The sequence below is a fragment of the Myotis brandtii genome, unplaced genomic scaffold, assembly GCF_000412655.1.
Source record: "Myotis brandtii unplaced genomic scaffold, ASM41265v1 scaffold32, whole genome shotgun sequence".
In the NCBI taxonomy this organism is placed as follows: Eukaryota; Metazoa; Chordata; class Mammalia; order Chiroptera; family Vespertilionidae; genus Myotis; species Myotis brandtii.
In genome coordinates this window covers 5,907,481-5,926,556 of record NW_005362269.1, presented here as the reverse complement: position 1 = coordinate 5,926,556, position 19,076 = coordinate 5,907,481, and the positions used below count along the sequence as shown (strand labels likewise).

Genomic DNA, 19,076 nt, shown 5'->3' with positions numbered 1-19,076 from the left:
GTGAGATTTCTTTTTCCTGGCTCCTTCACCATCTTTGTGCAAATCCCTGAACCTCCACAAGCCCCCAGTTCCTCGTCTGTAAAATGGGAATGATTACAGGGCTTTCACCCCAGGGGAACTTCTGCTGTGAGGAGTACATGAGATAATACACACAAAGGAAGTAGGCCGGTGCTAGGCATGGGAGTGTGCTCCATAAATGCTGATCCCTTTGCCCCAGTAGACAAAGTCTCTCTGCTAGAAGATAAACTACAGATGTCTCCAAGGGGGACAGCCGACCTGTTCATCATCGTGTCCCAGCACATATGTTACACAAATGGCAGGCATGTAGATTTTTGTGGATGGAATAGATTCATTTGGGTTATATTCATGTGTCTAGCCTGGTAGGTCCAACTAGACCCCTACTCAGCTGAAATGTCCAGATTCTGGCAGCAAATGTCACCTCAAAGCCTTCTGCATGGGTCCGCCTTGTGAATTGGCACGCCGAGGCTGCTTCGCATTGCCCTACTGTGTAGGCTGTGTCCGCAGACCTTAGTCAGTCTTTCAGTTGGAACGTGGGAGAATTAGTAAACCAGAGGGTCAGCACTGCTTAGCTGGTCTCGAGGTCCCAGGCTGAAACCCTCATCTCTGTTTTATTTATTTAAAAATACATATTTTTATTGATTTCAGAGAGGAAGGGAGAGGGAGAGAGAGAGATAGAAACATCAATGATGAGAGAGAACCATCATTCAACTGCCTCCTGCATGCCCCCCATTGGAGATCAAGCCCGCAACCCAAGCATGTGGCCTGACCAGGAATCAAACTGTGACCTCCTGGTTCACAGGTTGAAGCTCAACCACTGAGCAAGACTGGTCGGGTCCTTAACCCTGTTTTAACTGCTTCCCCAGGGAACCCATGGAAACAGCATTATGACCTGTGTGCTATTCATATACTAGACCTCTTTAATGAATGGTGTCAGGTCAAGGGACACCAGCCCTTTAAAAATCACTGCTGGGGTCTGCTGTCTCATGGCCTAGGCGTATCTTATTATCAAAGACGATTAATTCTACTAGAAAAACCACAGTAGCCACTGTATCGTACAGGTTCATTTGGGCCAGCAATAGGTAGGATGCAAAAGCTCAATGGCAGCAACCTATGGTCATGAGATAAAAATCCATCCAAGCCACATGCAAACCAGGTACCCACTGTGGCCTTCAGGGGAAGAAAACACCAAAACTCATAAGGGTGCACTTTAACGGAGGATCAAAACCTTTATGGACACATGAAAATGAATGAGCAATTTCTAGGATGATACAAAAAATGTCAATGTGAACTTCTTTTTTTCAAAAAAAAACACCCCAACCTCATTTGAGTTTCATGTGTGATTTCATTTTCCTGCTGAGGTTGCGAGAGAGCCACTGATTCCCCACAGCAGTCAGCAGCCGGGATCCCAGGCACCCAGGCAGGGCTCTGGTTCCTGGACTTCCAGCGGAGTCTGGTCCTCCAGGGAAGCTCACCTAGCCTCCATCTCCCGCCTATGAATGGCTGAGGAGCCAGGAGGGACATTATTTCAGTCTCTATCATGTCTGAGTTAGTTGATTTTAGAGCATCTGATACTTAAATGTTATACTTTTCCTTTTTTAAAATAAGCTCCCACCTCCATCCCTCACCATACTGCAATTCAGAAGTTCAGAAGCTCTTTGTGGCAGGAGAGCTTAAAACACTCATTTTTTCATTCATAACCACAGGGATCACCGATCACCGCTCTACCTTTCTTTGTGGAGTGTTAAAGTGTCCCATTTTTTCTCTCCTTAGGACAACAAGGTTTGCCTCTCTCATGTCTCACACAGACGACAAATGCCTCTGCAATTAGAGAATTTCAAAAGCTGGGATAAAGTTCACTTTTGATATTGGGCCAATTAATTGGCTCACACTTGTTTCATTGTTGTCTCAATTATATTGACTTGTACAAAATAGGCTAGTAACCTGTTGCTGACCATTACCTATGAGAAATATGATAGAACAAAACTACCCAATCACCAGGACAGATTCGTTTTGGCCATAATCTGGAGTGAGTACTAATCTGTTGCTTCAACAACAAAACCCAAAATTCTAGGAAATGCTTGAAATAGCTCCTATATGTCATGACATTTAGTTCTCACAAGTCCTTCTGAGGTTGGTGCTGTTCTTAACATCTTGTTCCAAATGAGGAATAGAAACAGAAAGAGGTTTGAAAACCTTGCCAGAATCACACCCTAGCACAGTGATGGCAAACCTATGACACACGTGTCAGAGATGACACACGAACTCATTTTTTTGGTTGATTTTTCTTTGTTAAATGGCATTTAAATATATAAAATAAATATCAAAAATATAAATCTTTGTTTTACTATGGTTGCAAAGATCAAAACATTTCTATATGTGACACGGCACCAGAGTTAAGTTAGGGTTTTTCAAAATGCTGACACGCCGAGCTCAAAAGGTTCGCCATCACTGGCCTAGCAGGTGGCGAAACCAGGATCCCAGGTCAGCAGTGTGGCCAAGAGCTCTCTCTGCATCTAACCTTCACTCCGGGCTGCAGCCTGTGTCAGAGATTCTGTCTGCAGACCAAAACCTCAAAATCTCAACTGAGCTCTCAAGGACAGGGACTGTTCCTTTGGTCACATATTCACCCTTAGTCTCCTCATCGTACAATGAGAACAGAGTCAATCCCTCTTGTCCCACTTGCGGGAGTTTTTGAGGGAGTTTCGTAAAAATGCTTTGAAATTTACAAAGCACTGTAAGAAATTCAATTGTTCCCCAAACACCCCCAGTGCACAGAAATATAAAAAGGAATCAATCAATGCTGCTCACAGATTCTGTTCTTCAACTACTCAACGAATAGAGCCTTTTCAAGGAATTTAAACTTAATGAGGGGTCTCTGGTAAAACTGTATCTGTGAGTAGTACTTTGAAGCCTGAGTCTTAGAATCTTCATATTAGTGCGAATCTGAAAGGTCACTTAGTTAAAGTCTTCCTTCTTTCTGATGCCTGGCACACCGCCATAGTAGTCTTGAAATGACAGTCCCCTTTACCATGCGTCTCGGTGATGGGAAGCTCATGACTATCAAGGGAGATAATTGACCACTTCAGACAATTAGAAACTGCTTTCTTATGTTACACTATCTCACTTTTGGTTCTCCACCCTCACACCTTTGCCATTCTAGGCACAGAGAATAAAGAGAAAATTTCCTTTTTGTAAGAATATCATAACTTGCACAAAGAGAGGGGGATTGTACATTTGGCTTCCTCCATACATCATTCCCTAAGAACTGACTTCTAGCTTTAGAATGAGCCACTGAAGTGCTGAATGTTGTACTGTAATAGCTCTTCAAGCACTGAGATGGGGATGTGTCCAACCCATTATGGCTACGTGTCTCGCAAATGGTCCTCAAAGTGCAGCCCAGTCATTTGTAGGGGCAGGCAGTCAGAAGTTCAATGCCTCCTTTCCATTTCAATCCCACTCATCACGCACATTTTCTACAACATGTCTGCCTTCAAAGACTAAGAGGCATTTTCTTCATTTCCCAAAGAGCTTTCCCCGAGGACCACAGGGAGAGCCATGAACTAATAGACAGATGCATCATGTTAAAAGGGGTGTAAACACTTTCCTTTAATCAGTACCCAGTCGATATTCTCCATCATGAAAAACTAATGAGTTTCTCAACTCCTCTCCTCAGATGTCATTGCAAAATATCTATCGGAGGCATGTCATCTGTATTTAATGAAGGGACAAGCATTGTAATTAAGTTTTAAGCTACCTCTTCAGCATGAAGCCGCCGCTAAGTGTGAAATGACTATAATTCATAATTTTAAGACCTTGAATTTATTAGCATCTATTTTCTATTCAAGGTTAGGGGTATGGCACTCAGTTGTTCAAGGACTCAAATTCCTCTGTGCTTTGTTATTCCAGAGCGAGTGTGCCTGCGCTCAGATGGTAGGCAAGGCAAACTGTCATTAATGAGGCAGGTGGCATTTTTGAAGAAAAAAAATCAAAAGAACTGAAAACTCATCTCCCTTTGTGAATAGGGTATGGGGATGAAGTGTATAATTGGGTGAAAGGGGACGTGGCATTCCTCTAGGAATTATTATGGTGGAGAAAATGAATAGGGACGGCAGGCTAGAGGCCCCAAGTAAAGCAAAGCTCTGCTGAAGTGTGACTAGTGCACACCCGCGGATAAAAAAAGGAGTCTAAAGTTTTGAGACTGGTTGTAAAAGAAAGATGAATAAATGCTTCCCTTTTGACAATGACTTAGTATGAATAGAAACAAAAGACATATGATTCATCAGTGCTTAGACAAGAGTATGGACTCCAGGAGACTTTGACAGCTCTCCTTTACTCTTGTTCCCCCACCCATGCTTTTGGGGAAAACGGACTTTGTAATGATCCATTTAACCTAAACCCCCTTGTGGGCAATGGTAAATGTAGAGGACATCTAGCCAGTGAATCTAAAAGTGAAGTGTAGGGTTGTGTGTTTGTAGCAGGCAGACCATGATAAGCCTAAGGATATTCCAAAAAGGATTTTCTTAGGAAGTAAAGTTCAAGTTGAGAGGTGAAAAATAAAATAGGATTATTCAGAAAAAGAGCAGAGAAGAATGTTTTAAAAAAAGGGAATAGCAAGGCTCTAAGTGGAGGCTCAAAGGCATTCTAGAGGAAACAAAGAAAAAGTTGAATGGTTGAAACCTACAAGTTGAGGAGACAGGACTCCAAATTAAGTAGCGAACTCCACATATACATCTGCCCCTGTTCCTTCCTGAAGATCTAATGCAGTGACTAAATGAACCAAAAAAGGGCTCAAACCAACAAGGATAAAGAAAAAGAGAAGCAGCAAGAGTAGAAGAAAGATGTTGACAAAGTTTTGGAAATTACAAAGAAAACAGCAAAAAAGGAACTTCATTAGCAGATGACAGAAAAGTGAACTCTAAGAGCCTGTGGGTTTGGTGAAAATAAAGCCAAAAGCTAATTCAAACTGCAGAATCCTGGCTGGTGCAGGAATGGGAGCCAACAGGCACCTATGTGGTTGGGAGTGTCTGGAGGGGCTGCAATTAGGAAGACTGGTTGAGGTTTTCAAGTGTCAGACTCCTAGACATTTCACCACTGTATTTACACAGGTGATCAGGCCACCTGCACTGTGATGAACTAAATATTGTACTCCCATCCCAATTCATATCTTCATATCCTAATCACCAATGTGATGGTATTAGGAAACGGGCCTTTAGAAGGTGATTAGGTCACAAGGGTGGGCCCTCATGAATGGGATTAGTGCCCTTACAAAAGAGACCCTAGACAGCTTCTTTATCCCTTCTACCACATCAGGACATAATAAGATGGACATCTATGAACCAGGTTGTGTGCTCTCACCAGACACTGAATCTGCCAGTGCCTTGGAGTTCCCAGCCTCCAGACTAGGAGAAATAAATTCCTGTCGTTTATAAGCCACACAGTCTATTATAGCAGCCCAAACAGACTAAGACACACTACGGAAAACTTGAACTCTAGGCTCTGTGATAGGATAGCTGAGAGTAGCAGTGCAATACTGGAAACAGAAAATTAAGTGAAAACCTATATATTGAAGAATGAAACCTCCTAGGCCCCACCTGAATATCTTGGCCACAAAGTTCATCTCAAATAAGGGGTTAGGACTCTTCTCTGGAAAAACTGACGAGCCTGAGAGAAAAAAAGACCTAGAAATTCGGACATTTGGGGTCACCAACCTAAAAATCCCAGCCTGATAATCCTACCTGGAAGCACCCCCCTCAACAAACTCCATTCATGTGAACAAAACTTTCCAACAGATTCTTACTACTCAGCTCTCAAAGATGAATAGACATCCATGAATCACCAACCACTTGAAAAAGTCCCAGTCAAAAAGCCAGAGACCTGAATAATAATAATAATCCTATATAATGAGAGGAATATGTTAATTAGTCATTACACCCTGAGGCGTCATGACCAGATCACGGAACAGCAGGAAGGTGGGCCAGCGAGATACAAGCGGGCTGCAGAGAGCTACAGGGGCAGGGCAGGCAGCAAGCTATGAAGGTGAGGGGAGCTACAGGAGGGCAGAGCATTGGGCGGAGAGCTACAGGAGGGTGGCAGCAACCTACTGGCTCACAGATTCGCGCACAGGATGGGGGGCAGCGGGTGGAGAGCTACAAGAGGGCTGCAGAGAGCAGAGAGCTACAGGAGGGGGCAGGGCAGCAAGCAAGTGGGAGGCAGAGAGCTACAGGAGAGGGCAGGGCAACAAGCTATGATGTAGGGGGGTAGTTACAGGAGGGCAGGGCAGGGAGCTAAAGGAGGGCAGGGCAGCGGGCGGAGAGCTACAGGAGAGTGGCAGCGACCTACTGGTGCACGGATTCGTGCACAGGGCTACTAGTGATGATAATAATGATAATAATGATAACAGATAACAAAAGAAACTTGAAAGTATCAAAAAGTAAAGAAAGGGTAGACCATACATGGAACTAATACAAGATGCTAGAGAAGGGAACCACCATAGAATAAAGAACATTTGGAAATTGAAATCTGAGGGGAGAAATTAAAAATTTAATGGAAGGACTGGAAAGCAGAGAGGAGAGCAGAGGGAGAAACAAAAATAAGAATAGGTTGGAAGGAGTGGAAAGAGTAATAGGAGATGAGAGGCTGGGGCTACCATGTAGAACCAGATCATCACTTGCAGGTTTCAGGTGAGTGCTTTGTTTGGAAATTTTATCTTCAAGTCAGTGGGAGCCACTGAAGAACAGCAGAAAAAGGAGTGATGGTTGGCCCCACTTGGCCAGGAAATAGGCCAGGTTATTTAGTTCTCTCTGACATCTAATGGTCTCAGTCTCATTTATATTATATTCTAACAAACCATGGAAAATTCTGGATCAATAATAATAATAATAAGATATCCACTGGCTGATTTTAAAAAAGGGATCACTTCTAGTTCTCAACTTATTTCAGGTAAAAACTGTAGTCAGCTTGCTTCCCTAAACTCTCATTACTCTGTGTTTTGAAAAGGTTATAATTGGAATAAAACAAGGCTGGCTTAAAGCCAGGATCATGAAGGGTGTAATTAAGGAAGATTTCTGTCTACACACCCAGCAGGGCCATCCCACTAAGGGGAAAGAATGGGAGATTTAAAAGCAATTGTGTGTTTTTCAAGAATAATACAACAATCTACATCACACATTTTACATAATAAATGGCAGCAGCTGACATTTTAATAAAGATACAAACAATATAAAGTCTCTGTGCTCAGCTTTGAGGCAGAAGGTAGCCCCAGCCCAGACATTTCAACAAATATACACACTCACCCATTCTGCTCTGAATGGATGGGAGGTTAGCACTTATTTTTGATGTCACACCTGCCCTGACAACATGAATAAGAAGTGCAATTTTTACCACCCCCTCCCCAATATGGTTTTATCTTTTGAATAATGTTTTTCTCCACATTTTAGGCCCTTACATTAAAAATTTAATCTAAAAGATATAATTTTAATTTTTAAATAAAAGCCACTTGTCTTAGATAACAACAAGAATGTGTCACATTGCCTCTTCCAAATTCATATGAAAATGGATTTGCCCTAAGGGACAATCAGGAGCCTCACTGCACATGGCTGATGGCTGAAGGTTTCATAGATACTGTAGTAATGGCTTTGAGGAAGGCTTGTGGAATGTTTTGATTATTAAGGCGTTTCCCCCAGTATCTTGCTGGTATAAAAGATTAAAACTCTAGAACCACTTTTGGGAGTATGTTTAAAGCATGTGATCTGAACTACAGTCCCAATCAATGCTGACTCAGGACTTGAAGAGAAATGAACGTCACCAATAGCAGGTGCCTGAGAATGGATGCTGAAAGTGCCTTTTCCTTTTGATTATACTACTCGGTGGTCCTTACAAGACACAGAGAGAAAGGCTCACAGCCTTTGAAGCTTGGCAAAGTCCCATAAGACACTTTGTGACTGGCATCCTACCCTGTATTGCAGACTGGCCAATTTATAAACCATGCTCATCCATGAGAGGAAATGGTATTTCTTTATTGTTCTTACCTGACTTAGTTTTTCTCTCAAACTTATCCATATGGATTGTTGGGGAAAAATAAATTTATTCTACTCTGGTATTTTCTCTGTGACTAAAAAGTTTCAACTTCCTCATTAGGATAAATGTTCCTCTCCCTCATTAGGATGTCATAATGGATATGGGGAAGGGGATTTTTGTGACTTTGTGGTGACTAACAAGTAAATCAATTCCACAGATGTTGTTCTGATTGGCATCAGGTGAGCAACCCAGGCTCAAGTCCTCAGTGAGTGAGTTCTGGCTAGTTTTCTCTGTGCTCACTCAGCACCGAGTCAGGTCTTAAAGGTGCTGGTGGACACGGAGGTCTGGGCATGTCTCCCACTCCATGTGGACTGTCTGCTGTGGAGCCCTCAGTCCCACTGCAGGGAACCTGCCCAGGAGCATGCCTGTCTGCACCATTAGTTACTCAACACAACACCACAGAGATGCTTCTACAAACCCCTTTCCCCAGCCATCCCCCAGGAGTTAAAGGAGATTCAAGTGCTGACCCAGGTCCTCTTTTTCTCTCCAGCCTCATGACAATGCAGGGGTGATGAGACCACCCTGCAAGTTGGCTTCCTAGAGCCCTTTGCTTTTGACTTTCCTATCTAGTTAGTCTCTTCCCTCTGTGACTCAGAGAAGAAAGGTCACTATGGCGATTTATTTTGTAACTTGCTTTCCCTACATTTCCCATATTCTTCTTCCCACAATTCACTAGAGATCAATAGTGTTGGGTTTTCAACTTCCTCTTCCTGTCTGCATGGGACTTCCTCTACATCCTAGCCTCATATCATCCCCATCATGCTATCTGCTCTCTATCCTTCCCAGGCTTCTAATGGCAGATTATAATGTAGAGAGAGGAGACGAAAACAGAACACGTAAGATTAATATCTTAAAATATAATCTTGATCACAATTATAAAAATAAGAACTTTTGATAAGTAAAGCAAAGGGAAAGATGGAACTAGCTCAGATAGTGAAGGGTAAATATTCTCCATCTATCTACTACTAAGACCCATGGTGAAAAGGGCACCTTAGGGTTCACTTCTGTCTTATTCTTCTTCACTATAAATTACTTGCGTACTCATTTATCTACATCCCAAGAATTGAGCACATGCATTGATTCCTAATACAAACCAAAAAATACTTGGTAAACAGCTGCTGCTCTGACATTAAATGGAAAATCAGGTCACCACCCCGTGTAATTGTATGCAGACTTCTTTTAGAAAGACCCGTTGGCTTCTTGCCCTGTGGTGGTTCCTTCCAAGCTTTTAGTTATATTTAGAGGAACAGAGCGGGTTCTATATGTACAGCGGTCTATACAACCTTCTCTCGTTCTTTTCCTTTGCCCTAACACATGTGTGGGAAATAGGATTTCACACTCTATTTCTTGTTCCTGTAGGATCAGAATCCTACAAGGAAACTTCACAGTTGAAAAGAATGCTTAGAACAAGGTAGGCATTCAAAGGTAGCCGCCACCGTTCTGACAGAAAATACATATGCAGGACCTGTTTCAGATCATGCACAACCTGAGATCAGGGAGTTTTCCATTTGTCTTTATACAGACTCCAGAAAGAAAAGCAGTGAACAAGAGAACATTTAAAATAGTCACATTCTAAAATCATGAATTTATTAAAGTCAGTTTCTAGTCAAAGTGAGTTTTTTAAATTTTATTTTAAGGATAGGAATAATGCTGGTACATTTTTAAGTACAGTCTTGAATCTGGAGTGACATGTCCTTATTTCAGAATTGCCCTGAAGAATGGTCGACAAACACTGTCCCAGATGGGGGGTGGGTGCAGACCTCACTAACGCTCATTATTTGTCTGAAGAGAAACAACCCTCTTTTTGTGATTTGCAGCTCAACCCTAGATTATTTACAAACACCTTAAGCCAACTCTGCCAATACGGTAACTATAGTAACTCTGGAAAGAAAAGCAGTAAACCAAAACTCTAGCAGAAAGGAAGCTACCAGCCTGTTCCCTGAGAGTGGAGATCTTTTAGGAAAAAATGCCAGAGGCCTAAAATCTGCCTTTCATTAACAAACAAGCAAACAACGACAACAATAAAAATAAGAGAACAAACAAATCCTACCAGCTGCCAAGGTAGGGGTTTGGGGAAACAAAAGTTATCCCAACAGAGAAGGTCTCCAAAACAGATACTGTTTTCTTATGTTTGATTGATTGGATTAAGCGAGGGACGTGTTGGATGTTTAAGTTTTGCTTGCTTATTTTAGAAGACAGTCTATGTATAAATAAGCTGTAGTCTTTTAATTCAATTTGTTTCCCACTAGTAAGTAAGACCAAGAACATCTGAGTATAGAATATTATTTTTAAAAACCCTTATTAAAAACATTCCAACTTAACTGCATTGGGGGATTTAAAGATCCAATAATTCACATCTCAACAAATGACTTTTTTGTTTACATCCTCTTTTTTTAAAAAAAATCTTCACCCAAGGATATATTTTTATTAATTTTTAGAAAGAGGAAGGAAAAGAGAGAAGCATTGATGTGAGAGAGAAACATAGATCAGTTGCCTCCTCTTTATGCACTCCGACCAGCAATAGAATCCACAACCTAGTTATGTGCCCTCACTGGGAACTAAACCTGTGAGCTTTTGGTGTATGGAACAACACTCCAACCAACTGAACCACCCGGTCAGGGCAATCTCCTTTCTGTGTATTTTTTAATTTATAAGACACTCAGGTACTTGCATCCTTTTAAACAAATCTTATGTAAAATAAGATCTTACAGGACTACAATATTAATTTCTTAGTTTTGATCAATATATCATAGATCTGTAAGATATTAACATTAGAGATTAGTAGTTAAAAGGAACATGGGAATAATCTGTATGAATTTTGCAATTCTTCTTTAAATCTAAATTTATTTTAAAATAAAAATTAAAACACTATAGCCCTGACTGGTGCAGCTCAGTTGGTTGAGCACTGTTCCATGCACTGAGAGGTCACTGGTTCCATTCTTGGTTAGGTCACATGCCCGGGTTTTTGGCTCGATTCTCAGAAGGGGGCATGCAGAAGGCAGCCAATACCTATCATCTATCTATCATCTATTTATCTATCATCTATCTATCTATCTATCTATCTATCTATCTATCTATCTATCTGGTAAAATACTATAAAGGGATTAGCTGTTTAGAGCTAGATGTGACCTGGCTTTTTACAGAGAGCAGGGCTCTCAGATTAGCTCAAGGCCACATTGTGAGTTTGCAATAGGTCCCTGACTCACAACTCAGTGCTCTTTCTCTCCATCGTGCTGCCACCCAGGAGCCCAGGGTGCTTCACCTGGACAGTTCACTCCGTGCTACCTGCTGGTACAAGTCCAGGGACCTCCCTTAGATGACTCTACTTTCCTAGACCCAGAAGACACACCAGCCTGCATGTGCTGGGTCAGTAAAACTGATCCAACTGTAAAGCCAGAGGCCAGGAAGCTCAGTCACCAAGTTCATTACCTGCCTACTCAATAGCCAAGGTCAATTCCAATCAATAGCAAAGAGTACAATGTGGCACCATTAGATGATAAATGTGAAACTGATCTAATCAATCCACCCCATTTCATCATCCTTTCAATTGGTCAGAGATTCTCCCACAATGTGCCATCAGGAAAAAAATTCCAGAAGGCTGAAGGGGCTAAATGATCACATTCTAAGCTCCTCACTCTGTTCAGGTTATCAAGCATCACCATGATTTGAACAGGTGCAAACAAAACACCAGTTTTAAAATTGCATATTAAAATCGTTATATGCTTCCTATCAGACAATTTTATTTCTAGCCCCCGTGGAATATGCCTATAATTTTAGAATAAGCAACTACCTGAAGTCCTTATTTTGTTGTATCAACTTAGAAATTTCGTTGTGACTGTGGAGGTTTAACTTAAGGTGAGTTCCAGGGTTTCTCGTAGGTTGCATATCAAGGACTAGAAGTGTGTCGACAGCACTCTATGAGCAAATACTCTGTTCTATGTCCTTCAGGGTCTGATCTCTAAAGTGGGTTGAGTTGTCTTTATGTTTGGTGTGGGCTGGGTTTGTTTTTAACTACAGAACATTTATTTTTCTGTTTAAAGCAAAGTGAGCCTAAATCCAGCAACTCTTACATTTCTCAAGTCTTCCATGTAATGGAGAGCTTGTTCCATTGAAACAAGTCTGTATTATATAGAGAGTGCAGCTTCTTTTAGACAACACTTATCTTTGGGCTGATCAGCACTAATTACTGACTAGCTCTGTAAAATAATAATAATAATAATAATAACCCTGCACCTAAGGAAGATGTGAAAATAAAGTGACCCGGGCCACCCCTTAGCTTGTCTGGAAAGGGCTTTTACATCATAGACCTGAGGATTCACTACACTTAGAGAACGAGTTCTCTCCTAAAACACGGGCCTCCTTGGGTGGATTTGCTTAGAAGATTCCAGTTTTTGTGTCTAATAGGAAGCATAGGCTCCAGATACTCAGGTGACTTCTGGCATCTGGAAGCCCCAATGACAACCATTATTCTATAGTAAAATATAAAACCTTGCAGTGTGGTATGTAATCTTAAAAATACAGCCTACTCTAGGTGGGGTGTTGCTAAGGAAAGGTTCTCTCTCCCCACCTATTATCCTCTTCCCTTGGCCCAATTTATGTCCCTATATTCACAAAGACGGACAGACTTTGCAAGAAGGCTGTGGGTTTTGTAATGAGGTGATATAGTCTCTACTGACTGGGAACATGTTTCTGTTTAAGGAAACAAGCTCCAACCTGGCCATGGCTGTTTTCAGAAAAGCACAGGTCTTGGGGCTGACTGCACTGTGAAACAGCAGGTTGTATAATACGAGTACAGCTGCTCACGGCTGACGTCTTCCCGAAGTAGTTATTCCATGCTAGCTATGATGATCCACGATTGCTTTTAGTTAAAAGAACTATGGGAAATGAAGACAGCCAGGATTCACCAACCCCTTCATGGCTACAAGTATACAGTAAAAATTAAAGTTATATTTGTGTCATCATACCATGTTTTATGTGTTTCTTTTGGAAAGTTGGGGATGGTGGCTAGGTGGCAGGAATGGTTTTTAAGCCACCTCTCTATTTCTGTTTGTTTATCTAGCTGTCTGTCTGTATGTCTATTGTTCTTTTTGGTTTTCCGTAATTGGTGGTAAGAACACAACATTGTAGAATCCTTTTCTGCTAAAGGCAGCCCCCATATAGACACCCGAAGACGAACACCAACCAGTACACGGAATACCCACGGAGGTAGTTCTACCACCATATCATTCCAGGGAAAATAAAAATCTGCATTGCATTTAGAGCTCAGTTTCTCAGAGATATCACTCTACTTTGGGCTAATCAGCACCGATTACTGATGAGTTCTCTAACTGGGTAGGTTTTTGGTACCACAAAATACAGCAAGCAACACACACTGCAACAATCAATCCTAAACCTCACAATGACATGGCGGACAACCTCTTCCTCCAAACCCTCAACTTTAGGTCCTCAGAGAACATTTTCTCCTGGTTGCAGTTTATCTTCTCGTCCTTTCTAACCGCTCCGGTTTACATATTCATGCTGTGATGCTGTTACATTACACGGATTCAAAATGGATCATCAGCCCATGGCACAGAGAAAGGAAACAGACGCTAAATCGATGAATGCAAAGTCAGAAGCTTACCTTAGTTCCTTGAAGGGGTCTGCCCTGACGTTAGGTGTTTCTATTGATTTAGGGAACACGGTGCCCTCTGCTCCTATAAACAAGAGAAAAAAGCAAACAGAAGTTGGAGACTGCTGGATGTGTTACCTGGGGGCACAACCAGCTAAATGCAGTGAATCCTTAACACAACTCAATACACACATATTTTTTCTTTTTGCCACTGGCTTTCGGCCTCCATAATAGGAGAGCATTAAATCAATTCATGCAAACAGCCTTTGAAAAAACAAGGAAGCTCTTTTGAAAGTGTTCCTGCTGAGATCAGAGTGAGGCCATGAGGCAAATTCCATGTCGGCTTAAAAAAAAAATTAAAAAAGATGCCTAGAATTGGCACAGTCTGACTCTGGTCCCTCATAAACTATTCATAGTCACCCAAGTGGAAATGTTTGGAAAAACAGCAGCTGAAGCCCCCAGAGTGCAGCCAGGGCACAGACCACAGAACACAACGCCTAGGCGGTGGCAGGGATGCTACATGGTGGAAGGCACCATAAGAACGTGAGATATTTGCCTAATGACAATTTGACAGAAGTTTTTCAGTAAATAAAGTTCTACACTATTATTATCTGGAGAAGTTAAACACAACACTATGGGGGATCATTTGAAGTTCAGCACTTTTACACTTTGAGTATTAACATTGATCCCCAACCCAGTCTAGACATTTAGCTGTTGACTTTGCTATAAGCCTTTATCTTCACAACTTGTCAATGCCAGCTGAACCTTTCTAGCCATAAAGATTGTGATTATCTGATTTGTCTGCCCCCAGAGTGTCTTCAAATCATTTAAGCCTCAGTTTATCACAGACAATTGCAGTGGATATTAGTTTTTCAATTAAACTTAGCTAGGCAATATCCTGTACTTTGAGGCAAAGGTGTTTATTTTTATACATTTGGTATAGTTCTTTGATGCTGTAAGAAGGGCAGAATAATATCTTGCATTCACACGTGAATTTCTAGAATCCTCCTGCAATTGTTATAGTATCTAAAAATCCTCCATTAACTGCTGTCATTCCAAATCCAGATTTATCCTGGCATACTGATGAGCCGAGGGGGAAGAACTGATTTCTTTACTTTTGTAGCAACTGTGGAAATATTTCATCTTTCTGATATGAGTAAAAGACTATTGTAAGTAAAATCAGAAAATAATAACTTGACTTAACATTACATATAGTCATTCAAAGAATATCCTGGTGAACAATAACTATTATTCTAAGCAAATATTTTGTGTGAGATAAGGACTATAGATATCTATTATTATGGACAAGAGGCCCGGTACACGAATTCGTGCACAGGTGGGGTCCCTTGGCCTGGCCGGCGATCGGGGGCGATCAGGCTAGCTGGCCAGGGAGGTTGGCTGTTGGAGTGCACTGACCACCAGGGGGCAGCTCCTGCACTGAGCGTGTGCCTCCTGGTGGTCAATGTACATCATAGCGACTGGTCTACCCGTGGGTAGGTCATTAGGTTGCTTAAACTTTTATATATATAGATGTGGAATCTGAGACTCAGAGAAGTTAGGAAATTTTTCTAAGGTCACACAGCAAAGAGGGAGAGCCAGGACTTGAACGGAGCTATTTCAGCTCTGGAACAGATGACCTTGACTGCTATGACACACTGTCTTTTTCAGCAGATTAAGTCACTCTCTACTTGCTCATCTTTTTATGAGACAGACAAATACCAATGTTTACATCCTCAAGTAATACTTGCTACTTTCCCCTGTCACCCCTCTCCTAAAAAAAGTTTCTATGTACACTGAGATGAGTTACTAATACTTTTCAAAAAGACCATTTCTTTTCAAGTACTATCACAGGTTTCTGATTTTCACACTGCTTTTCATTTTCCCAGAAGCATCCATCAGCATCAATTCCCCCATCCTACCCTCTCTACCTATTCTTGGATAATAAATTATTCTCCATTTTATTATTTCAAAAAGGTTTCTATTAAAGCCATACCTACTTATTCCTTCTTTGACACAATATAATTTACTAGCAAGAAATGTTCATAAACAGTTTGAGTGAAAAATCCATAAAGCCATTTCAGCTTTATTTTAAGTTCCATTTAATGTCCCTCAAAAATGATTTCATCAATGTGTTTCCATTAGCTAGTTCTCTGCCCAATAACTTAATTCCTCACAATCCATCAGGAACTTATAAAGCTTGTGACAGGATCTATCCAAAGTGTTTTGAATCAGCTCCATGGCTCTGTTTCCCCTAGTAGCACAGGTAGGGGCAAACTCTTCAAAAAATCTCTTCAGTGTGAAGCTCAATTTGGTCATGCTTTCCCCTCTAAGTGTCCTGGGATGTCAGGAGACTTAACATCTAGTTCTCTCTGTGATGCTAGGCAAGTCAGATAAACTCTCTGGCCCTTGATTTTCCTGTTTCCTATAAAATGAGGGTTGGGATGAGAAGTGTTAGAGCTAAATTGTTTTCTCTTCCAATCAAAAATGTCATAAAGTCACCATCTAATCAGAACATGATTGTCTTTAGCCATTTCCATTCCCTACCAGGAAAACAGAGCAATCCTGGAATATCAAAGGAAATCACTAAAGATGTTCCCAGTGCTTACGGAAGAAAAAAGTAAAAGAAAACAGATTTTTGTCCACTTCGAACTGCATTTAACTGATAGAAATAATCACCAGAAAATAAACCTTATAAGAGATGAAATGGTAGAGAGCAAAATCTATTATAGATGAAACTAACTATAAAGACAACAACAAAACTTGATAATAACTCTTTAAAACTCAAAAAAATGACTTGGAGAAATTCAATTTTATAAAAAATAGTAAACACTAAAGTGCTTAACACTAAATAGCTATGAACTAAATACTGAAAGAAAACATTTATATCTGCATGATTTGGTACAGGAAAATTGGATTTGACAGAAATTGGACACAACAGAAAAAAATTTCAATGATTGAAATTATCAGTAAACTTGGAAATAGAAAAGTTTATGATGGATCAAACCTTTGTTATAGATGCAGAAGAAATTATTTTACACACAATAATTTTAAGGAAAACTTCTAAAAAGTTCAGAAATGGTTTCAAGTGTACTGTTTAGAAAATTGATTAAGGAATTAAACTAGCTTAATGGAGTTTGCTCTGGTAAATTCTTTCTTGAGGAACATTCATTAATATTGGCATAATTATGATTAATGCTTCTGTATTAACTAACGCAGACTAAAAATCATTTTTGGGTTTAAATGGTGGGACCAAAATGCTCAACAGGTTTAAAATGCAGAGTTAAAATATCTGATGACCAATGTTTGAAGTCAAGGTGTATTAAGTCATCTAATTCATGTTGCTTGGGTAGATATAACCTGAATGACAGCCCTTAATAACAACCATATTTTACGTGATAAGATAAGAATACATTTCTCTACCAATATTAAATTATAAGCAGAGAAAAGACGTCAATCTAAAAATTGGAGATAAGAAAATGGAAAAGGGAAAGATTTGATTTTCTGAAATATCAGAGAACTGAGAAACCAAAAACCTGATTTTTAGTGCTGATTTTGTATAAGCTCATTATGTGACTTTTCTCAATTTGCCTTCTAGTCTTATTTCTCCACTTATTATACAAAGTGGGGGTGGGAATTAGAAACTATAAGGCCTCCAGACCTGCTCTTTTACAATGATCCAAATTATATGGTTGGATGAACCCAAAGGACCAGGAGAAGGGCATGGTGGATTGATATACCCAACATTCAATTTATTTAAGAAATATTAATCCAGCAGGGGGCTCTAGAGGTGAGCCATAGGGATACGGAGCTCATAATCTAGTACAGTGTAGTATACTCTGGCAGTGTACAACAAATTTAAATAATGAGTAATCCTATATAATAAAAGGCTAATATGCAAATCAACCAAATGGCAGAACAACCAGTCGCCATGACATGCACTGACCACCAGAGGGCAGATGGTCAACGTAGGAGCTGCCCTCTGGTGGTCAGTGCTGGGAGCCTCTCCTGCCTCCATGGGGAGCGGGCCTAAGCTGGCAGTGGGACATCCCCCGAGGGCTCTAGGACTGTGAGAGGGCGCAGGCCAGGCTGAGGGACCCCCCCCCCAGTGCACGAATTTCGTGCACTAGGCCTCTAGTAATCTCATAAATGAAAATATACATTAGTAACAAATGGCGATTAAAACTTGAAAGGAAAATCAAAGATGTCTTTGAAAGTATAAAACTTGGGGTCATTGCCCTAGCCAGTGTGGCTCAGGTGGTTGGGTGGCGTCCAGTGTACCACAGGGTTGTTGGTTTGATTCCCAGTCAGGGCACATGCCTGGGTTGGAGGCTTGACCCCTGGTTGAGGGCTTGCAGGAGGCAGCTGATTGATGTTCCTCTCTCTTTCCCCACCAAAAAAAATCAATTAAAAAAGAAAACACAATTTGGGGTCATAGCCTGGTCTGGCAGGTAAATTTCCCTGAAAAGTGAAGTTTTGCTGACATTTGTTAAGTCATTAGGAACCAACTAGATAAGAGTGGGAAGTAGCAGTAGAAAACAGTTCAAAGGTGACAGGGTTGGGAAGTTGAAGTTAATAAAGATCAGTGTGGCCAGACTATGCTTAGCAAAGGTGAGCAGCATGGGTGAGCCCAGAGAGGTAAGTTGGCCCAAGTAATGCAGAGTCTTGTATGCCACAGCAAAGGCTTTAAGCAGGGATTTGACTTTAGCAAATTGGCGATTTTCAGAAATCACCAATGTTGTATGTTATGGTCTGCATGTGTGTGTTCCCCTAAAATTCATACGTTGACACTCTACTCTTTAACAGAACTCAACCATGCTGGCACCCTGCCTCCAGCCTTCAGAATGTGAGAAATATATTTCTGATGTTTAAACTACCAGAATGTATGGCATTCTGTTATAGCAGCATGAGCTGAGACTCTGTGTCATGGAAAAGGTAACAGAGGAGAGAGAGGATAAACAAGATGAGTCAGGGAGAGAGACGGTGGTAGGCTGAACTAGAGAACCGGCAATGAGAATGGAGAAGAGTGGGTGATCTAAGAGGGATCTAATGACATGCTGGATAAGAGGGAGACTAAAGGATGACCACAGGGCCCATGGGAAGAGCTGGAATTGATGTCAAAGCCAAATGATTAATGCTCAAAGCCAGCTGTGCCCATGGCAACCTTATACTTCTCCAATAAAATCCTGCTTATTTGGATATTTGGTATTTTAGTTGCAATTGAAATTGTCTTTACTTAATAAAAGAAGCTGTTATGAATCCAACTATAATTTTCTTGTGAGGGTGCTGGCAACATGACAAATAAAATTTAAATTAAGCCTCCTATAGTATATACAAGCAATATTTAAAAACTATGAATAGGTAATAATTTCTT

The 19,076-nt window shown here is 40.9% G+C and overlaps 1 protein-coding gene across 1 annotated transcript in view; it reads right to left on the bottom strand.

The window, feature by feature from the left end:
- The window catches only part of SGCD (sarcoglycan, delta (35kDa dystrophin-associated glycoprotein)), a 298,931-nt gene that overhangs the window by 57,151 nt on the left and 222,704 nt on the right, over window positions 1–19,076 (bottom strand). Inside the window, exon 6 of the mRNA XM_005870533.2 lies at window positions 13,718–13,790. Coding sequence (XP_005870595.1) covers window positions 13,718–13,790 — 73 coding nt within the window. The remainder of the gene's footprint in view (window positions 1–13,717; window positions 13,791–19,076) is intronic.